The 23,707-nt window shown below is 42.4% G+C and overlaps 1 protein-coding gene and 1 long non-coding RNA gene across 2 annotated transcripts in view; one reads left to right on the forward strand and one right to left on the reverse strand.

Moving 5' to 3' along the window:
- VEGFC (vascular endothelial growth factor C) overlaps positions 1–5,645 on the reverse strand; it is a 258,822-nt gene extending 253,177 nt beyond the window's left edge. The window contains exon 1 of the mRNA XM_073606728.1: positions 5,083–5,645. Within this exon, the coding sequence (XP_073462829.1) occupies positions 5,083–5,196 (114 nt within the window). The 5' untranslated portion in view covers positions 5,197–5,645. The remainder of the gene's footprint in view (positions 1–5,082) is intronic.
- Positions 5,646–5,716: 71 nt separating this feature from the next.
- Positions 5,717–22,045, forward strand: LOC141113555 (uncharacterized). The gene is made up of 3 exons (XR_012236785.1): positions 5,717–5,905; positions 8,658–8,822; positions 21,054–22,045. It is a non-coding gene; the product is annotated as an uncharacterized lncRNA (long non-coding RNA).
- The last annotated feature ends 1,662 nt before the right edge of the window (positions 22,046–23,707 follow it).

Genomic DNA, 23,707 nt, shown 5'->3' on the forward strand with positions numbered 1-23,707 from the left:
GTCGTACTGTATCATAAGCACTGTAATCTCAGCTTATTCAAATTTCCATTGCTGAAACGACTGCGTTTCTGAAGCCTAGCACAGTGAAGAAAAAAAAGCATTATTTAAGCAACCGCTTCAGTCTGACAGCTCCACAGGCCGGCCTTCGAACTGTCACTTTACTATTTTGCTCCAGGCTAATTACATATGTAATTCTTGGAATGGGAGACTGTAGTAATCTGTTTGTAAACAGAAAGTAGAAGAGTTTTCTGTTACATCCAATCAATTTAGCTAATGCATTCTATTGTTTGAAGGTCCACACAGAAAGGCCTCGTAAACACGATACGAAAATCAGAAGGGTAAATTCGTAAGACGAGCTATCTGCGGATTTTCGGATCGTAAGTACAGTGCTTTCGACAGCCGATTTGACTTTTCATCAGACAAAAGCTGGATGTGCAGGCTTGTCGGATGTGAACGCAACGTCTGATTTTCGGATGGAATCAAGGAACGACTGGGAAGAGTTCGGTCTTGTAAACTACCGCTCGTAATCTAGAATTAACATTCGTGACGCGGCAATTGATGAAATGTCGAAATGCAGCGCACATTCTCATCTTCTTTAATGAGATAATATTGAAGCTGCTTTGCTGGTGATACTGATGTAGATGCCAAACGTATTTTAAAAGGCATTTGTTTTGTACGATCTGAAAATCATGAATCAACGCTCACCAAACTTCTACTAACATGAAATTAGCAGAACAGGACCCCCTCCTCATACCCCCCCCCCCCCCAGTGTCGCTGACCTGCAGCGCAGCGATCTCCCATTTTTAGCTTTGCTATAGCTGCCACACGCCTCCGGGGCTTAGAAATCGGCATTCGCCTATATACAAAAATGCTTATAAATGCGTATTACCGCGTTTAGACTCATTTACACGTTGTTACAAGCATTTGGCTTTTCAAATACCACTAAACTACCGTCCTGAAAGTGTTTTTTCACATTCAGAAAAATGCTTCTAACCTCAACTGCTTCTAAACTACTATAAACGCCGGAGTACCCATAAGATAACATTGAGGGGAGTTCAGGGGCTGCTGAAAAAACACCCAAATGCTCCTAAACATGCAACTGCTGTGTACATGAGGCCTTATACTATCCAAATAATTCCTGGATTGGTTGCATCAACTGCAACTATTGGACCATGTGTGGGTGAATGAAAGCTGCCCCCAAATGGAAAGACCTCATAAGCAAATAATAGACACATACATCCGTGACATTGTCATGTGATCCTTTCCTGATCCATCCATCCATCATCTCATATCTATAAATAGATTTAGAATCATTGGCCTATTATTATTTTTAATATACAGGACTTTTATACTGCCAACAGTATGGGCAGCGCTTCACAAAATGAAGAGAGGCAGTACAGTTCCAATACAATTCAAGCCAAGTGGAGTAGGAGGGCCCTGCTTGTGACAGTTTACAATCTAGAAATATCTAAGTCATCATATACCCATAGAGACAAGTGGGGGCCCAATTCAGGTAAAAAAGTAACATCATCTAAAGCAGGGGTCTCAAACTTGTGGCCCTCCAGCTGTTGCAGAACTACAATTCCCATGAGGCATTGCAAGGCTGACAGTTACAAGCATGGCTCCCATAGGCAGAGGCATGATGGGACTTGTAGTTCCACAACAGCTGGAGTGTTCCTAGTTTGAGACCCCTGATCTAAAGTCTACTACTATTTAGGGCAGAACATAAGCCCTGGCTATGAAGAGTACATGAGACACACAATACGCATTCTTTAAACTTTGCCAGTCATCATAAACCCGCTGACACAAATGAGGAAGTCACATCAAACTGCAAATGTGCATATTTCAGCGTGCTATGAGTTAGTAACCTTTTGGAACACTTATTCCTTTAGACATAACACAGAAAAGATATTGCATCACACAAAAGTGGCTACCATTTCTATACACTGACTATGTCACAAAGACGAAATCTGGGAGACATGCCTATATAAACACGACTGTTTCAGTGACAATGTGTAATGTGACTGATTAGGAGACTTCCCAAAATCCCCTATCCGTAAATACAAATTCCACACGGCATATGCAATGTTCCATGTAATAATAAAACGACCGCAGATCTTATCCAATCCAGCCGTGACATCACAACATGACAGTAAGGCAATATAGCCAAGCTAACTGCTGGAATATATTCAGAGGCGCTATGGATTTAAACAGACATTGTACAAAAACTGGCAGATCTTTTTTTTTTTTTTTTTTTTTTTGCACAAATATTTTTATTTCTATATAATGTCCTTAAACTGAACATTCTTTAATAAAGTTAAATATTTTGGCAAGCACCATAGGAGTTTTTGTACAATAACATCAAAGCAAGGTTAAATAAACTGACCTTATTAAAAAGTCAATAGCATATTGGGCAGAAAGATAAAAAAAAAAGAGGTAAACATTAGGAGTACAATCTGTAATCCAGAGTTCTAGCTACTGGTCGGTAGAGTAAATAGCTGTTATCCCCTAATGTCTCTGTTTATCTAAGAGTAATTAAGAATAATCATTTCACCCAGTTCTAAATGGGAGATCTGCTCTGGTTTTGGACCCCCCCTGCCACATACTTTCTCCATTGGAATCCCACACTACCTATCTAAGGACTTATCTACCATACTTTATGGGTTTGCAACATAGTAGCTGCCTCTTTTGCTGACTAATCAAACTTAAAGTCACAAAGCAGTTCCCTAAAACATAAAAGTTTTGTAGGTTATAGAAACAAATTGTCTCTGAAAGCCTGGAGTGAGTGAAAACACGTGCTGGTCCACTGCAAGGAATTCCTAGGATGTCATAAAATGTGTGTTAACCTGTTAGCTGCTGCACAGACACAGTAGTAACTAGCATGTAAGTATATATTTCATAACTCATTATGGTGCCGGGTCAGGTCATTTGCAAAGCTAGTCCATTTATACTACATCTACACCAGGACTGGGGCTCCCCTAATTACTAGTGACACACGCAGTAGGGTCAAGAGTCATTGTGGCATTACACTGACAGCAGGGGGGCTCCCTGTGTCATAAATCTGAATACAATTTCACAGTTAGTAAACCCTAACTATGAACTTCTCTTGTTTGCTGGCTTTTGGTCTGCTAAATATACCATTGAAAGCATTTTGTTATATCTGTTCGATAAGTGCAGAACATACTCGTTGATCCTGCGAGAAACCTTGTGAGCAGATAAATTCCTTTAGTTAACTAAATATGTTGCACTGAATTCCCAAAAAGCACTGGTCACCTCTGTGGACTACAGAATACCTCCTCCATATTTTAGGGCTCATTCAGCAGCCCTTTCAAACAAATGGGCTGCTGTGCCCCCACAAATGCGGCACACAGGGAACACATAGATGTGAACCTTGCCAGAAAATACAACCTGTCCTACTTTGTTTAAGCACATGCCCAAGCACCACTTTGGTGTAAACTGAAACAATAGGACATAAGGCAATTTGCCTTTTATATTCATCGGGACTGCACTGGACACCACGACCCGATGCAGCTGGTCTGAACAAGCCCTGAGTCTTCCTGATGCTACAATTACATACCTGCTTGAGGTACTAGCTGACTCTAGATCTTTTATACCTTACAAAGTCCCTGCAACTCATGAAGGCTCTTACAAACCTAGAGCTCAAGAAAGGTTCTGCAAGCCAAGAATTCTAGAAGATAACTGCAACCCAAGAACTTAAGAGAGTTCCTGCAACCCAAGACCTCCAGAAATGTCATGAAAAACAAGAACTCAAGAAAGTCCTTGCAATCCAAGAACTTAAGAAGGTTCTACAACTTAATAACTCAAGAAAAGTTCTGCAACTCAGAACTCAAGAAAGTTCTGCAACTCAAGAACTCAAGAAAGTTCTGCAACTCAAGAACTCAAGAAAGTTCTGCAACCCTGCTTGCTTGTACTAGCTGACTCTGGAGCTTTTATCCCTTACAAAGCCCCTGCAAATTAAGGTTATTACAGCCCTAAAACTCAAGAAAGGTTCTGCAACGCAAGAACTCTAGAATTTAACTGCAACCAAAGAACTTAAGAAAGTTCATGCAACCCAAGAACTCAAGAAATTTCATGCAACCCAAGAACTTAAGAAAGTCCTTGCAATCCAAGAACTTGAGACGGTTCTGCAACTCAATAACTCAAGAAAGTTCTGAAACTCAAGAACTCAAGAAAGTTCTGCAAGCCAAAAACTCAAGAAAGGTTCTGCAACTCAAGAACTCTAGAATATAACTGCAACCCAAGTACTTAAGAAAGCTCATGCAACCCAAGAACTCAAGAAATTTCATGCAACCCAAGAACTTAAGAAAGTCCTTGCAACCGAGAACTTGAGACGGTTCTGGAACGCAATAACTCAAGAAAGTTCTGAAACTCAAGAAAGTTTTGCAAGCCAAGAACTCAAGAAAGTTCTGCAACCCTGCATGCTTGTACTAGCTAATTCAGAAGCTTTCATACCTTACAAAGCCCCTGCAACTCATGAAGGTTATTACAGCCCTAGAACTCAAAAAAGGTTCTGCAACCCAAGAACTCTAGAATATAACTGCAACCCAAGAACTTAAGAAAGTTCATGCAACCCAAGAACTTAAGAAAGTCCTTGCAACCCAAGAACTTAAGAAAGTTCTGCAACTCAAGAAAGTTCTGCAACTCAAGAAAGTTCTGTGAGCCAAGATCTCAAGAAAGTTCTGCAACTTAAGGACTCATGAAAGTCCTTGCAACTCAAGAACTTCAGAAAGTTCTGGAACTCAAGAAAGTTCTTCAACTTAAGGAATCAATAAAGTTCTGCAACTTAAGGAACCAAAAAAGTTCTGCAACTCAAGAACTCAAGGAAGTTCTTCAACTCGAGAAATCAAGAAAGTTTTGCAACCCAAGAACTCAAGTAAGTCTCTACAACCCATGATCTCAAGAAAGTTCTGCAACTCAAGAAATTAGGAAAGTTCTGCAACACAAGAAGATTTACAGTCAAGTGTCACTGCTTAGGGGTGCACAGGGGATGTGTGATCGTCGATCTGATATATAGGTTAGTTATAAGTTGTAAAGCTTATATGCCTTTAGTCATGCCCTTACCTTAAAGTCCCCAAAATCCGGATCGTCGTAGTAACCTTGTCCTGACTCATAAGCAGTGTCTCCCTGGATCAATACTGTGTAAAGAAAAAGTAGCGCTACTTCCAGCAAGTGCATTTTCTAGTCCGGGCTCTGGCTCTAGTGCTGGCGGCAGTCAGGCTCCGATGTGTTCCCAGTCTTGCCTCCCTCAGTCCAGCAAGCCCCGCAGCATCAGCCACTTCCAAGCAAGCGATCCAAAGTCACAGAAGAAAGTTGTCTCAGGAAACTGGACATCCGAGTGGGTTGCTGCGAGCTAGCCTGCGTCCAGCCAGTAATGCCAGCATGGGGGAGATGGGAGAGAGGGGGTGGCAATGGCTAGAAATGAATTGTCGGGGCAGAGCAGGGCACAGGACGCCCAGGCTGATCTGCAGTGCTGCCAGGCATAGGGAGATGTCAGTGGGGAATAGAGAGAGCTAATCCAGTAATAGAAGGCATGCAGGGATGGCAGGTCTAATGCAGTGTGAGAGAAGAGAGAGCACACACACAATAATTCCTCCCTCCTCTCATCCTCTGATTGTAGTGTGCAGTCTCTCCTCCTCCCTCTGCTCACTCATCACCCCTCCTTCTTGTCACTGGCAGGAGGCAGTTCTCTACAAGAAACATCTTACTACCATTCCACTCTACAGCTCTTCTGATTGAGCAGGGACCTTCCTAGAGACCTTCTAGACTTGCCAACTGTCCCTGATTTCCACCACACACTTTGAGGATTAGTCTGTGATGACTGGATCTGGATAATGGCAGCATCAAATCCCTTTTCTTCTGCTCTGCTAACTGAATCCCTTACATAGTAAGTAGAAAAGTCAGATCTTTGAGGACCCATTCACATGTTGTGGTAACGCATGCTAAAATGCTTGCATTAACGAGCTTGGCAATCTGTTGTGGTAACACATGTGCTCTGCATTGCTGTGCCATTCATTGTGAATGTAAATTACACCAATGTGCGGCGCTAGTAACAATTGCAGTACAAATATATATATAAAGTGACAAATGTATCGATATATATCCTGTGAACCAAAAAGTAAATAATAAAATAAACAAATATATTCCAAAATAAAGTGCAAAAGTGCTCCGTGTATGGCACACAATCCTTAAAGTCATTGTACAACCTGTACAACCATTTTTACCTACAGGTAAGCCTATATTAGGTAAGCCTATCCCTGCTAGTGGGGACAACGGTGACATTGCGGGCTTCGGTTTCAGGTAAATGACACATAATGGGCTACTAGGCAATGCCTAGTAGCCCATTATGCTTTACCTTTGCAGGGAAATAATGAGGAACCCACCAGAGTTTACTTCCTCTTTAATGATGTCTTATAGCAAACAATAACAGTCCATTATAGTAGTATAAAACAGATGATAATAGTGTATTCATGCAGTGTGCACACACCCTCCACCAGGTGTACCTTCACTTTAAAGCAGTGTTCCGCCCAAAAAAAAAAAAATTAAAAGCCAGCAGCTACACATACTGCAGCTGCTGGCTCTTAACAATAGGACACTTACCTGACCTGGAGTCCAGCGATGTTGGCACCGCAGCTGATGTTTCTATCAGCTGTCGCTTGCTGCCACCGCCATTGTGGGTAAGAGCACCTGGCAGTGTAGCCTTACCGCTTCACACCGGGAACCCTACTGCGCATGCGCGAGGCCCCGCTCCTGATGTCACGGGCCGTGGCCTGGACTCCCAGAAGTGGGAACAGGATAACTGTCAAAGACAGGTATCCTGTCCCCCCTTCCCCCCGAAAGGTGCCAATTGTGGCACCGGAGGGGGAGAGGAGACAAATGAGCGGAAGTTCCGCTTTTGGGTGGAACTCCGCTTTAAGGGATTTATAAATAAGCCTGTAGTATATATAAGCAGCTTGAAAAATCCTCCTATAATTCCTTTCTCCTACGGTGGCTATTTAACTCAAATACAGATCACTTCCTCCTTCTGGTAATAACACAGACCGAAAGCCACTACTCCTGGTGTTTCAAGAAGCCTTCTCATGCATATGACATACGGAAAAACAACAGAGGCCTACAATAGCATGATATTGTTTAAAAAAGTTTTAATTGCAACTTAGACTCCACATACATTTACACTCACATTTCAATTATTAAAACACGTTTATAATATACTGGTATGCTGAGGGGTGATAGTGTCACCTGAAGTCTGGTTCTGCAGCCCCGGTTCACGTTGTTCACTCCGTCCTGTGCCTGCTCTGCAAAACACTTCCTGCTCCCTCACACGTCAGCCGATCAAGCTCCTCCTACCGGTTTCGTCACAATCTCATGACTTCCTCTTCCTCCCAGAGGAAGTCATGAGATTGTGAGGAATAAAGTCCTTAAGGTAAGGGTACACCTGGTGGAGGGTGTGCACACACTGCATGAAGACACTATAATCAACTATTATCACCTGCTTTATGCTACTATAATGGACTGTTGTTATTTGCTAAAAGACATTAATGATTGTGTGCTATACACGGAGCACTTTTGCACTTTATTTTGGACTATATATGTTTATTTTATTTTATTTTTTATTATTAACTTTTTGGTTCACAGGATATATAGAGATATATATAGAGAGATATCTCTATATATCTCTATATATAGAGATATATCTCTATATACATCTATATATATAGATAGATATCTATATAGCTATCTATATATAGAGAGATATATAGATATATCTCTCTATATATATTTGTCACTTTATATGTATATTTGTACTGCAATTGTTACTAGCGCTGCACATTGGGGGTGATTTACTAAAGGCAAATCCACTTTGCACTACAAGTGCACTACAAGTGCATTTGAAAGTGTACTTGTAAGTGCAGTCGCTATAAATCGCTGTAGATCTAAGGGGAAGCTCTGAAATGAGGGAAGCTCTGCTGATTTTATCATCCAATCATGTGCAAGCAAAAATGCTGTTTTTTATTTTCCTTGCACGTCCCCCTCACATCTACAGTGACTGCAATTCCAAGTGCACTTGTAGTGCAAAGTGGATTTGCCTTTAGTAAATAAACCCCACTGTGTCATTTAAATTTGTATCCTCACATTTGGGGAAGTGTGGGGAGTGTTGGCAGCTGTCTTTAGTTTAGTTTAATTTTCACTTTAGTTTTTAGCTTGGCAGCTCACAAGGTTTTTACATATTCATTGTGAATGGTACTCAGGAGTGTGCCAGGGACAGATGCTGCCTCTTGGGTACACACTATAAGAAATTACGGCTAACATTTGTTCGGTATTCCTCGAACATTCACAGCAATTTAAAACCGAGGATGGTAATAATGTATGAAAATTCTCGTACGACAAAGGCTTTTTTTAGTGTTCGTTTTTGTATCTATCAGTCTTTTGTATCTGATTTTCTCATAGGAAAACAGTATGAAAACAGTACAGGTTAAATTATAAATGTACGTTCTTTTTACATATGAGAAAAATTGTGGAGATTGACGCTTTGGAAATGTTTTGGAAAGTCTATATTGGATGTCGACAGTTATGTACACTCTATATGGCAATCGAAAGATTGTACCTTGTACAGAATTTTTCTTCTGATTTTCTCATAGTGTGACCCAGCTTTTCTGACCCCAACTGCCCCCGACATAAATGGTCGATTTGTGCGATTGTAGCACTGTCGGTGTGCGCACAAACACTGGGGCAAATTCAGTGAAAGCCATTGCAACACTTTTCTGATAGTATTTCCTCATCAAAAAGTCCTGTGCCAAATTCAGGTAAGCATTCCATCAGTTTTGTTCGAATTACCGACTTGTGTGATGAATTTAGGTAATTCTTACTTGCTCTACTTTTATAATGTGGCACTATGTATGCGACCATTCTTATAAGAATTACCGCCAGTTTGCAGATAAGCAAAGTGTCAGTAATTAAGACCAATTTTGAAAAGGTATACAGAGAGAGACCAGTGCTCAGCTCCAGATGGTTCCAGCTGCATAAACAAATGCCTTGTTCACAATGGGAGAAATTTACTAAAGTTGAAGCACTCAGAATTTGGTGCAGCTGTGCATAGTAGCCAATCGGTTTTTAACTTCAGCATGTTCAATTAAAAGAGAAGTATGGGTTTTCGTTTTTTTGTAGATTCATACTTACCTCGGTGGATGGAGCATCAGACCGATGCAGCTGTCCCCCAGCGTCTCTGCACTGAGAACCGAGCCACCGAACACCACCGATGGCTCGGTTCTCACTCCTCCCCAAGCAGAGAGATGCTGCCTGTCAGTCAGCATCTCTTCTGCTCTGATCCTCCATGCTCATTGGAGCGATGAGCTGTAGAGGGGCGGGGAGTGGCCGTCACAGCGACTCGCTTAGATGCTGAGACTGCAATCAATAAAGGCAGCTGGTGGATCCAGACTTGGGAAGTTGGGATGACGCGCTGCCTCGACTGATGTCAGTGACGTCAGCGGAGAGCGGACTTCAGACCGCTCTCCGCTGAAAATGGGTCACAGGAGTGCAAAACGAATTGCACTCCTGTGACCCAGAGGAGAAGCCCAGCCTAAAAAGCTCAGGCTGGACTTCTCGTTTAAGCTTTGACAAAAAAACCTGGAAGCTGATTGGTTTCAAAGCAGAGTTGCACCACATTTTGCACGCAACCGTATTAGTAAATCCATCAGTGGCAGCTGGGGCCCCAGCTTTCGGGGTGGCAAACAAGCCACCCATCCCCCCGCAGCAAAGGAAATCAGACCACCACCCCCCCCCCCCCGGTGGGTAGTACTCACGTGGTCGGCAGCAATGCAGAGCAGAGAGATCGCTCTGATGCTCCGATGGCAGCAGCCATCTTCCTTTCCGGATCTCCCCGTACATACTCCCCCCCCCAGTACCGGCCAATACGATCACTTCTCCTCTCAGCCAATTGCACTCCTCCCGCTTCCTAATTGGCCGGGAGGAGAATCAGTGTGACAATAGCGAATGTTCAATCGCTATTGTCACACAAGTGGGTGAGCTCAGGGCACAGTGCTCTGCGCCTTGAGCCCACCCTTTTTTAAAGCCAATTATAGCCTCTGGCTCTAATCACGTGTTTAAAAAAAAAACATTGGAATCCATGCGTCCGGTGCCCCACATGTGGATTAGGGGGTCAGATACATGGATGGGGGGGGGGAGATGCCCTTGCGCCCCTATTGGACAGGCCGCCACTGAAATACACCCCCCAATGTATGGGTTTAAGTCCCCTTGGGAATGAGACCCTAATCTTCATTATTAAATAACTGGCATATCATGATATATAGCAAAAGCTACATTTTTAAATATGTTTCCAGCCATGTGACTGCACCAAGGTCTGAGGAACACTTTAGCACAGCCTTTCCCAACAAGGGTTCTGTGGAACACTAAGCTTCCTCCAGAGGTTACTAGGGGTTCCTTCCTTCAGCTATCAGCACTTTTTAAATCTCATGTAAGTAATCATGGACCCCAGTGAGCATTTAAGCTATTTGTAAGGGGGAATTCTTCCCACTGACCAACAAAGTAAAGAAAATGTTTTCACTGTCCTTCAATCTAAGAGGGCCCTTCTCCACTGACCACCAATGTATAGGGCATTTCTCCACTGACCATTAATGTGAAGGAACACTTGAATTTTTACTGTCTAATTTGCTTTTCTGGCCGTTATTATTCATATTAGTTTAATGTTAAATATTATTCGTATTATAATCAATTATAAAAAACTGAAAATAATGTTTTTATATAGAGCAGCCCTAAGCGTCAAACACGCTAGGTACCCCATTTTCCTACTGCTTATTCTGTATCCTGTCTCAACTCACTGTTTGTGCTAATGTACTGCGATCTGCAGATAATGTAATTATTAGCAGGGGTTCCCTGAGACCTGAAAGTTTTTTTTTAAGGTTCTTCCATGTTAAAAGGTTGAGAAAGGCTGCCTTAGCAGAATAATGTCATCAGTAGACTGCAAACCAGAGGAAGCATTCCCTCAGTCCCGCAATGACCACTTACTTTGACTTGACAACATGTACAGATTTATGCCCCGTACACACGGTCGGATTTTCCGACGGAAAATGTGTGATAGGACCTTGTTGTCGGAAATTCCGACCGTGTGTGGGCTCCATCACACATTTTCCATCGGATTTTCCGACACACAAAGTTTGAGAGCAGGATATAAAATTTTCCGACAACAAAATCCGTTGTCGGAAATTCCGATCGTGTGTACATAAATCCGATGAACAAAGTGCCACGTATGCTCAGAATAAATAAAGTGATGAAAGCTATTGGCCACTGCCACGTTTATAGTCCCGACGTACGTGTTGTATGTCACCGCGTTTAGAACGATCGGATATTCCGACAACTTTGTGTGACCATGTGTATGCAAGACAAGTTTGAGCCAACATCCGTCAGAAAAAATCCTAGGATTTTGTTGTCGGAATGTCCGAACAAAGTCCGATCGTGTGTACGGGGCATAACACAGAGCCAATAAAATAAATATCACTGCTCGAGGATCAGGGTTTAAATGACTGTCTACTATGGGCCAGTAGCTTAGTCCAGGAATTAAAAGCAAGGCATGATCTCTTTGACAGGTAATAAATACCAGCAAGTGTTACTTGCACTTTTTTTTTGTACCTGTTCTATGTGACTCATCAGCGCTGACAAGTTTTATTTTAACTGATCCCATAACAACTGTCTCACAAGAAGCCACTGTGGGCTCCAATGGTGTCAATTCTTTGACTAACTGCCTAGCTATATGATAGCCATATGAATCGAACCTAAGGGGATCAGTGATAAGGGGATAACCTAATCGGTGTTCAGAAAGCTGCTATTTAGCTTATGCTTGCATGTTACAAAGCCCTATAATTTAGATCAGTGGTTTCTAAACTGCAGCCTGGGGGGCAATTGCTGCCCTTTGCTTGCCTTTATCTGGCCCTTGGGGCACTTTTCTTCTCACTGATCTAAGACACTTTTCCTCCCACTGACACCAACAATGGGGCATAATTCCTGGTACTGATATCCTCCCACTGACAACAATGATGGGGCACTATTCCTCCCACTAACATCAATGATGGGGCACTATTCCTCCCACTGACATCAATGATGGGGAACTATTCCTCCCACTGAGAACAATGATGGGGCTCTATTCCTCCTACTGACACCCAATGATGGGGTACTATTGCTCCCACTGACACCAACAATAGGGCACTATTACTCCCACTGACAACAATGATGGGGCACTATTCCTCCTACTGACACCAATGATGGAGCACTATTGCTCCCACTGACAACAATGATGGGGCACTATTCCTCCCACTAATACCAACGATGGGGCATTATTCCTTCCCCTAATGCCAAAGATGCACTGTTTACTCCCACTGACGCCAAGATCATTTCTACTCCCCATGGCCACAGTCCGGCTCCCTAAAATCTGAAGGACTGTAAACTGGCCCTTTGTTTAGAAAGTTTGGAGACCCCTGATTTAGATCATGGGACCAGTGCCTGTGAATATGGTGATATGTTGCCATATGAGCTCAGGGTAGTATTTTCTACAGCACAGGTAAGTATTTTAGGGTATATTTTAATCATTGACTACTGTAGAGGTGGGGGAGATTAGTAGCATAGGTTGGATTCAAACTTGCACATATGATGATTCTTTTTTTATTAGAGAAGTATAACAGTAGAAGCAGGTATATTAGGCTTAGCAGATTCTGCGAGAGTATTTTATTAGTGTCTAGTAAATCTGTGTTCACTAACATCTGCAAACGAGAAGATTAAGCTTCTATATGTAGATTTGCTGAGCCAAGATTAAAATGATCATTTCAATAATACATCCCTAATCCTAACAGGACTGCTTTATATACTTGTAAACTATTTTGGTTATTTGTGGCATCTAAGCTTGTATAGCCCATTGTGACCATTGAGAACTAGTTCCACTTTCTATCAATAACTGAGAGCTGCCATTGTTTTCAAGTAAACTCTTTCATAAAACCAAAGCACACAGCTCCAGGGGGTTCCTATATAAACAATTCATTTGTTCATAGTGCACACAAAACTGCGAAGAGGGCCAGAATTCAATTTAGATAAGGTACACATATAATTATGTCACCTCTACACACACAAATCTTTATTACTGCATATGCATGATATAGTAAATAGCTATGCTTTATATGGAATTAAAGCTAATATAGAGGATTTTTTTTTTTGGGGGGGGGGGGGGGGTACAACACCAAACACATCAGCTATGTGTAGCATTTTCTGCAGGCTCCTTATAAAAATCTTCCCTACATTGCCTCTTTTATAGCTGCAAGATACTGCCCTAAGCAGCTACCTTCTGGCGCTGTGAGAGTTAACAGTTTCCTCTGTTAGTGTAAACAGTTGTGCTGTACCCTTGTGCCCTTTCTGCCAATCAGACCGCTCATATTATTTTTATTACATAATGCATAATGTTCTGTGAATGGGTGGTGGAGATCCTGTCATTCATCTGCTCCTCCTCCATTCACAAAATGCAAAGCATTGTGGGAGAATTGTAATACAAACAATATGAATGGCAGAGAGGGCAGAAGGGGGCAGGCAAGCGGCACAACTCTTTACACTAGCAGTGGCTGCAAGCTCTCGCAGTGCTGGAAGACAGCGGCAGTATCTGGAGGTTGTAAAGAAGGAACTGAATGGAGGAATCTTCCAACGTACAATATGCAGCTGCCTGCTGATAATGGAATACACACAATTACATTGTTATACATTGTTATTAATGTGTTTGGTGCTGTATCCCCCCCCCCCCCAAAAAAAAAGAATTAAATAAATCTCAGCTTTAAAAGCTTCTTTTTTTTTAAGCATACATACAATAACCAAAATCTCATATAAACAACATATAAACATTAACGATTAAAGCAATATTAAACACAAAACCAAAAATGTAACATATTTCAGCTTACCAATCATTAGATGTGGTGGTTGCATTAGTTTTCTTTTCTTAGGTTTTCCCTCTGTTTTCACCTGGTGATCTGGCCTGTAACACACCTCCTGTATTAAAGTGCCCATACTCTGGATGAAGAAGCACAGGGGCACATTTGGAAAACAGCATTGTTAATCTGGGGAAAGAGGAGTGTTAGATGTACTTGCAGATTTAAATACACTAACAAATTGAAGCCAACCTCCATCTGACACTGTATAAGCAGTTGCAGCAAAAAAAATGTTTTCCTTCTGGGATAAAGGTTTTACAAAAATAAATAAAATCTGATTATTTTTAGCACCCCTGTCAGTGTTAAATGGTTTGTAGCATTTGTAGCCAGGTGCTGGACTACACTAATATTGAGAAGGAGACATTGCTTTTTATCTTTCTTTCCCTCTAGTCTACAGGGATACTGATGTTATGCTGCACCATTCCCCTCTGGCCAGCAGGGGGAAAGCTAAAGCCAACTAAGCCCATAGACTTCTATGCAGAGAGATGAGAATGCTAGCAGTTGCAGTTTGAAACGGCAGCCATAATGGCTACACTATAATGGTTACACTACAAATCTCAATATTCACTGTGCAACAGGAGAAATGGAGTGAGTATTCTTTTTAAACTGCCCAGGAAAGTTCTTCCTTTTAGTCCAGCAGGAGTCAGAGGGAGAGCATACTCTATGTGGATATTTGCCTGCCGGCTAGAAACCATAACAGCAGAGATCCAAGCCTGAGATGGAAGTGAGGACTCCTGGGGGCAGCGCAGCATCGCCCACATCGCAGCACCTGCACCACTGCAGCAGGGAGACTGGAGCACCCACTCACCCTCCGCTTCCCACTCCTGATCACTGGAGGCTTTCGTAGAGAGACCAAGTGGGCCCCCCTTCTACATCAAGAGGTCACCACAGCATCCTGGATAGTGGTGAGAGGGCTATTTGCACATTGCTGATACTGCTAGCAGGGACTGAGCCACTGAAAGCAGGACACCAAGTGTACCCAATCCATACTGCACTCTATACTGCCCTTATTCCAAACCTAGACTGCACCCATACCAACCCTATAACACATTATGCCAAACCTTTCTGCATCGGAACCACATCTACCTTGTATCTGTGCCAGGACTATGCTGTACCTAAACTGTACCTATACCGCATGCAGGTTAACTGGGGACTGTCATTCAGCGCAAAGACACTCTTAAATGGCCCTAATGATAGCTGGCAGAAAAACATCCTAAAGGACTGCCCCTCCTGTAATAATTATTCTGCAAGCCCCTCCCCTGCCCCCTCTGCTACTGTCCTCTTTTGGGTAGTGCATACCCAGTTGGTCTAGGACTAGCATTGCCACCATAAATGCGCTCTGGCGGTATAGTTCCAGCACTCAGTACATGAAACTTTACTACTGTTCACTTCTACACTTGAGGTGGCCTTGCTACTGTTTATGCTGATCTGGACGCCAAATGTCATCTTATGCCTAGTCCTGACTGTTAATCACGTTGCTTGCTAAATTGTGTTATTACTATTGATTAATAATCCGTTTTATGCTTGCCTAGTTACCAACCCTAATGGGTACAATATATTAAGTTTGCCTTTACTACCTTTACTGCCTGTTTTCTCTGATGTAGCACAACTTTTGGGTACTTAGTATTATTATTGGTGATTTCCTGTGGTATTGTATGTTTGTACATTCAACCAGAGGGGCTTAGGTTCTTGAGAAGGTCGAGGCAAAGAACAGAGGACTAATCATATCCAGCGGCTCCTACAGGGGTAGCGCTACACATCTGATACATTCTGATACATTCTGATGGAGAGCTTGTTCTTTTGAAAAACAACGTACTTACTGGCCAGATCACCAGATGAAACTAGAAGATAGAAAGCCTAGAAAAGAAAATGAGTGCAGCCATCACATCTAAGAAATGGTAAGCTGCAATATAATGTTTTCTTTTTGGTTTAATACCGCTTTCACAGTGTAGCCGGGTGCCTGCTAGCTGTTTGATCCCCCACTCGCCCATCCCCCTCTGCGGCAGTGAGCTGATCAGCAATACAGAGGTTGAGGAATGCAACTGGCTTCTCTCCTCTCTCTCACTGTAGCTGACAGGAACAGCTCTGTGTGAAATCTCCCAGCTCACCCCCCCCCCCCCGCTAGCTGCAAAGGACCAGAACCAATCAGAGGTGGGAAGAGGACTTGCTATGCAGACACTGAGGCTTCTGGGAAATGTAGTCTTAAAGGGGCACTGTACAATACAAGTGAATGGAGGATACTAAGCTGTGGACTTCAATACCCAGGATTCCCTGCTCAGCAAAGGAGAAGAGAGAGAACTTTTCCCGGGCAAATGTGCGGGATCTGGACAAACCAATGTGGGGAACAAGACAGTGCAGACTTTCTGCTGGGATCTGTGCACTGCATCAGAGAGGACAGAGCCTTTAGAGAGATAGGGTGTTTTCACTGTGTCCATGAGAGCCTGAGGACGGCAACGCAGAGAGATTGTTTGCTGAGCAACTGGGACCCAGCCGCACAGGGACCAAAGGGCCAAGACCTGTATACTGCTTGACCATATGCAAGTCGCTGAGGACTGAAGCTGAGATACTGAGCCTTCTGTGGACTGAGACTATTCGGATAACTGATCACCAAGCATACAAGACCTGATCCATTGCCTACAGAGAGGACGAGCGGAAGTATCGAGCTCAACCCCCTTGCTGCCCACAGTTAACCACTTCAGCCCAGTTAGGATTTACCCACGTCCTGACCAGGCCATTTTTTGCGATACGGCACTGCGTCGTTTTAACTGACAATTGTGCGGCCGTGCGATGTTGTACCCAAACAAAATTGTTGTCTTTTTTTTCCCCAACTTTCTTTTGGTGGTATTTGATCACCTCTGCAGTTTTACGTTATAAACAAAAAAAGAGCGACAGTTTTGAAAAGAAAAAAAAAAAATTTTTTTACTTTTTACTTTTTGCTATAATAAATATCCCCCCCCAAAAAATGTAAAAATAATCGTTTTTTTCCTCAGTTTAGGCCATGATGTATCCTTCTACATATTTTTGGTTAAAAAAATCCCAATTAGTGCATATATATTGGGTTGCGCAAAAGTTATCACGTCTACAAAATAGGAGATAGATTTATGGCATTGTTATTATTATTTTTTTCTACTACTAATGGCAGTGATCTGCGATTTTTAGTGGGACTGCGACATTGCGGCAGACAGATCGGACATTTTTGACACTTTTTTGGGACCAGTGACATTTATACAGTGATCAGTGCTATAAAAATGCACTGATTGCTGTATAAATGACACTGGCAGGGAAGGGGTTAACACCAGGTGCGATCAAAGGGTTAAATGTTCTATAGGGAGGTGCTTTTCTAACTGTGGACTGACAGGGAGTTTCTAATCACTAGGAACAGACAATCTTACTCTACTCTCCTGACAGAACGCGGATCTGCTTTGTTTACACTGGCAGATACCCGTTCTGCCCCTGTGGAGCGATCGCGGGTGGCTGGTGGACCCGCTGATTGGCTCCTCTGTTAGCGAATGGGCACGCATGCGCCCACAGATCGCTGTGTATGTGCCCGACGTACAATTGCAGCGATTCACACAGGAGAGCCAACCTGCCGCAGTACAACTGCTGCGGCTGGTCGGGAACCAGTTAATGACAACTGAGTCTGCCACTTTCCTATAGTGATTGTAAAGGATAACATATAAAAACAAATAACAATCACGTTATACTTACCTGCACTGTGCAGTGGTTTTGCACAGAGCAGCCCCGATCCTCCTCTTCTCATGCTCTGGGGGCACTTGTGTGGGATCACTCCCAAATCCATAGACACACAGAACGTGGCTTGGCCAAACCCCCAGCTCCCAGCTCCCTCCTAATTGCCTGTGACTGACAGCAGTGGGAGCCAACAGCTCCCACTGATGTCTTTGAGCCAACAAGGAGACACAGCGCACAGTGCTAGATCAAGATCGGGCTCAGGTAAGTATAAGTGTGGGCTGCGGGAGCTGCATGCAGAAGGTCTTTTACCTTAATGCGTAGAATGGGTAAAAAAAAACCTTCAGCCTTCAACCACTTTAACGGGTCATCAGCTTTCCCTTATGTACAGTCTTAAAGGAATAGCTATATGTGCACCACCTACAGAAGGGCACCAATTAAAGCCAACCAACACTGACAGTTAGGCACCGGGTACCTCGCAGTCACCTCTTGGGGTACCTCTTAGAAGTGTATGTTGTATTCTATTGTAGTCTATTCTTGCTGATACTGTGTGGACTAGTGTAATGGGGTTTAGCCTTATTGAGGCATAAGTTAATGCCGTAGGTGAGACTAACCTGCCCATCAGTTAATGTAATGTATTGTGATGTTCTTTTTATTTGTTGCATGCATTGCATTTGTTTACCCTTCAATAATATATTCATATTATTAATTCCCAAATTTCTTGTTGTATATTTACTGTTTACTGCCATAGAGTGGTAGCATACACAGGTGAGTCAGTGGGGACCGAGCAGTTTAAAGAGTTGTCGCAGAACAGAAGACGCATCATCAGTGGCTCCTGCAGGGTTAGCACTACAACTGAACTGTGAAATCTCAGCAAAAAAGAAAAGACAGGCAATGGACAAAGGAGAAGTTACAACTATTGCCTGTGATTTGCCTGCAACTAAACTGTTGCCTGTTACTAACTTACAATGCCTTGTAAGTTGCCCCCACACTCCTGCCGCCGCTCGACCCTGTCCCTGGGCTCTGCCATCCCACCGGATAGCTCAGGGCCGCTGTGGGCAGTCGGGCCGGCTTACCATAGAGAAGAAAGGGGGAACATGCTTTCTCTGAACTTCTTTATGGTGTATGAATCTGAAAGCAGCAAGGATCTCGTCACTTCTGGTTTTGGTTCTTTGTTTACTGACCGCTACAAGCTCATCGGCTGTATTGGAGGGGAAGGGAGAGATCAGGGCTCTAATAGACCCTAGATCTCTCAATAAAGAGGGCCTGTCACTGCCTAGGCTATTACAAGGGATGTTGTTCATCCCTTGTGATAGCAATAAAGTTTAATTTTAAAAAATTGTGTAACATAAATAAATAAATAAATAAATAAAATAATAAATAAAAGATTTAATAAATAAAAAAATAAAAGATTTAAAGCTCCTCATCCCATGCGCAAATGCAAACACGCACATAGGTCCTGCATGCATATGTAATCTTTGACTGCACCACACAGGTATCTCCATGATTGTCAGAGTGAGAGCAATACTTCTAGTGTCAGACTTCCTGCTTAACTCTAAACTGGTAACCTGTAAAAAAAAAAAAATCACCTATGGGTATTTTTAGGTGCGGGGGTTTGTTGGCATTTTAGGGGTATGTGACATTTTAAATCTTGACATACTTGGTATTTATTCACTCAGGACAACATCATCTTTTATATGTTACCAAAAATTGGGTGTTATATATTTTTTTGCATGCATTAATTTGATTTAGTGTTTTTTTCCCTAAAAATTAGCATTTGATAAATGGGTTGCTGTACCTGTGAGAAACGCAGGTGAAGGAAGTCCAGGACCCTTTTTTAAACACTTTTTTTTTAAAACACGCTGCACCTAATCGCATGGTGCTGCGGTACCATGCAATTTGGTGAGCATGTAACAGGGGCTTTGCTATTGGCTAATGTGCCATGAGCACAACTCCCTGCCCTGCCGCTGTCTTTGCTAGAATACTGTCCCTCCTGTTGAGGCTGAACCCTCTGCCATATTGTTCTCAATTCCATGCCAGAGGCCTTCACATGACACTTTATTGGTAGTACTGGAAATGACATAACAGTCGCATCACATCAACATACACTCCGGAGTTACCGTACTTGGCAATACACAGTCAATCACATTTAGTGGACGGTCTGCAGCAGTCACATGTGAAAACATATGCAGCACTTTAAGCAGCCATCTCCCTCGGACAGTCTCTCCTTTCACCCAGGGTCATTAGTACTTACAAGACTGGGTTTTCTGTAGGCACCTCCATCATGGGTACACCTCTCATTGGACCCCCCAGGGGAATAGCCTCACTCAAGGAGCTCTTGGCCTGGCCTAAAAAGCCTTTTGCAACCCACCCTAACCCCCATCTCTATAAGGGTCAGGAAGTCTACAGCCGGCTCTATTTGGTGCAGGTCTATTCTTCTTCAACCTCCAGCCCTGTCCAGGGCCTCCATGTGCTGGTTACATCTGTACTGGTGTGAACTTTTTAGCTCCCATGCCCCAACTGCTTACGATTCCTCTACCAGCTTATATCTGGGCACTGACTCAACCATGACATCACTGCAGAAGGGCTGCTGATGACACTAGCCACCATTCTGGCATAGAGCCACCCAGTGGCAGACTAGCTAGCTGGACCTGCCTAAAAGTGCAAAATCACACTGCAGGTACCGATGTTTAAAAGTGCCATTAATTCTTATCTATGCATCTGCTAAAGTGCAGTGCATCTTAGTGTGAAGCTAGCCATAGTGTCAGGAGCCGCCTGTGCCCTAGCAACCAAGGACACTAGGCGCTAAGAGCTGCATGTGTTCTAGTAACAATGAATGCTAGGCAGCTAGAACTGCCTACATCCTAGCAACCAAGGACACTAGGTGTCAACAGCCACCTACTGCCTAGCAACCAAGACTGTTGAGTGCCAGGAGCTGCCAATGAGTCTATCATTAGTGTGTAATCTCAGTGCAGGCGCCACTAACTACACATCATTGATATTACAGAGGCCAAAAGGGCTGATACCACTGCCAGCCATATCCTGCATTTTAGGTTACGTTGGTCTGAATGGGACTTTATCATTTAAAGGCCATAAATGTAAGGTTAAAATTACATGTGTTTTTAGCATGCCTTAAAAAAATGTTTCTAAATACTGTAAATAGATTTTGTGTCATTATAATCTGTTTTTTAATGCAAGATTCTACATTTCAAAATGACCGTTTAGTTTTAATGCAGAATACTTTACGTAGTGAAAACACAAAATTCAAATCTAAATTCAGATTATTCTCATGTAGCAAATGCTATATAACACATCACTTTCCTCATAAAGTAAAGTGCTGATTCATTTCTTTATGTATTTATGTTTTTTCCACCACAGAATGTGTTTTCAAGAAGATAACTTATCAACACGCGTACATGCCTTGTTTTACACGGGGAAAACACAAAACACAAAATTGAGAAAAAAATTATGTCACTGCATGACAGAAGGACATGACTCAGGAAGTATTACAGCACAACAAGAACACCATCTGATTTAAACTCAAGATATGATGTAGACTTGTTTCTCAAATAGTCCCTGTATGGAACTATGTATCCCAGCATGGAATTACATATCCCAGCATGGGACTACATATCCCAGCATTGGAGTACATATCCCAGCATTGGACTACATATCCCAACATGGGACTATATATCTCAGCATGGGACCACATATCCCAGCATAAGATTACATATCCCAGCATGGGACTACATATGCCAGCATTGGACTACGTATCCCAACATGGGACTATATATCCCAACATGGGAATATATATCCCAGCATGGGACCACATATCCCAGCATGACTACACATATGGTTTGAACTCAAGATATGATGCAGACTTGTTTCTCGTTTATTTCATTTGGCGGTACCTTTTTGTCTTGTCTTACACACTTTCCGTTATTTCCTATTGTGTCGATAATGTGTACAAACATATATCCATTGCTGGAAAGTATTTTCCATGTCTGTATTGCAATCATAGTACTATATATTCCAGCATGGGACTACATATCCCAGCATGACTACACTAATGGTTTGAACTCAAGATATGATGCAGACCTGTTTCTCATTTAGTTTATTTGGAGGAACCTTTTTGTCTTGTTTTATACACTTTTTGTCATTTTTTATTGTGTAGATAATGTGTATAAACATACAGTTGTGATCATAAGTTTACATACCCTGGCAGAATTGATGATTTCTTGGCCATTTTTCAGAGAATATGAATGATAACACAAAAACATTTCTTTCACACGCTGTCCACATATACCAGTGATGGCGAACCTTGGCACCCCAGATGTTTTGGAACTACATTTCCCATGATGCTCACCTACACTGCAGAGTGCATGAGCATCATGGGAAATGTAGTTCCAAAACATCTGGGGTGCCAAGGTTCGCCATCACTGACATAGACCATCCTCCTCACCGCCATCAACGTCATCCCTTTCACGCTGCACTCCACAAGCCCTTCAAGCCTCGCTTTCAGATCGCTCTACTGCAGGGTAGTTTTCCCGGTCATGATTGCAGACTGACAGCGGTGAGAGCCGGCGGTGCGGAGGATGGTCTATGTGAACAGCTTTACCCCGGATGCCTGCATACTTAGATGTGCCTGTTTTAATCATCAACCATGTGAGTTGATAAGTGTTGTACCTTCATTAAATGTAACCATATTGCTACACTTAGTGGCGCCTCTCCTCTTTTATACACTGTAGCTCCTGCTGGATTTTGCTGCTGGATTTTGCTTCTAATCCCCTGGTGGAGGCAGCCATTTGTGGATGGACAATTTATGGTTACACAATCTATCACATTGCTATAATCTTTTTTTTTTTGGACTATAAACTGAAGGACTTATGAATAAATGGTTTGAGTTCATTTGAGTTTCCTTTATATCTTATGGGAAAATTTGCTTTGATATACGAGTGCTTTGGATTATAAGCATGTTTTTGGAACGAATTATGCTCGCAATCCAAGGTTTTACTGTATATGTTCTGTTTTTTTAACTTGAAAATTGTGCTATGATCAAGGCTTGTAAGCCGGAATGCGTGAACCCCTGTATGTTTTTACTCACTTTTTTCATGCACCAATAAAGAAGCAACACGGACCTTTTAGAGTTGCCGGCTCTATTCTTTGTATTTATGTCTGTACTGGTGTGAGATAGAGCATCAGACCCAGAACACCCATTGTGGATTTTAAAACAAGCCTGTAAAGGACTTACACTGATTTTGAGCATTGCATTATCTGCTTTTAACAACAAAACTTGTTATATAAAACTAAACAGAAATAATTGATAAATATAATACCAATATTATATTAGGCTAAGCTCACACAAAATTTTAATTTCCTTATATTTTATCTTTCCCGTGTCCCCTCTCTCTTCCACCAACAACTTTCTACTGAAATTTTTAAAGTAAACTATTTCTGTTTTCATTATATACCTTATTATAGACCCAATAATGTGATCACTGGGTCTCTGTGTTTCTCCTTTTTAATGTAGGGAGATCATGGCTGGTGGGAAGTACTGGCAGGCAGGGTGTTGTAGATACCTAACTGGATATAAATTTGAATCTGAGCTCAGGGATAAGGAAAAATTGTCTAAATGCAATAAGTATATGTATTATTACTTGAATCTTGGTGTTCTTTGTGAATTTCTTCCAGATCTGTGCAGTAATTTAGTATAAAACTTTGCTTCTGTGCAGGAGCTTCCTGTACTAAAGAATGGTCACTGTTGCTCTGTCTCCTAGTTTGGGAAAAGTAGGCTTCACTTTCTGCTTCCCTTACTAGAGATGACTGCACCTGCACTCAAAGCTGAATGAAGAATCGGCTCAGGCGAGGACAATGCTGGATCCCTGGACAGGTAAGTGTCCTTATGTTAAAAGTCAGCAGCTACAGTATTTGTAGCTGCTGACTTTTATTTTTTGGGGGGAGAGCCTGGAGCTCCTCTTTAATGCACACATCCTTTGTGGCTCTAAAGAAATTTATTGAAATACTTTTTCTTT

This window comes from Aquarana catesbeiana, linkage group LG01, assembly GCF_042186555.1.
Source record: "Aquarana catesbeiana isolate 2022-GZ linkage group LG01, ASM4218655v1, whole genome shotgun sequence".
NCBI lineage: Eukaryota > Metazoa > Chordata > Amphibia > Anura > Ranidae > Aquarana > Aquarana catesbeiana.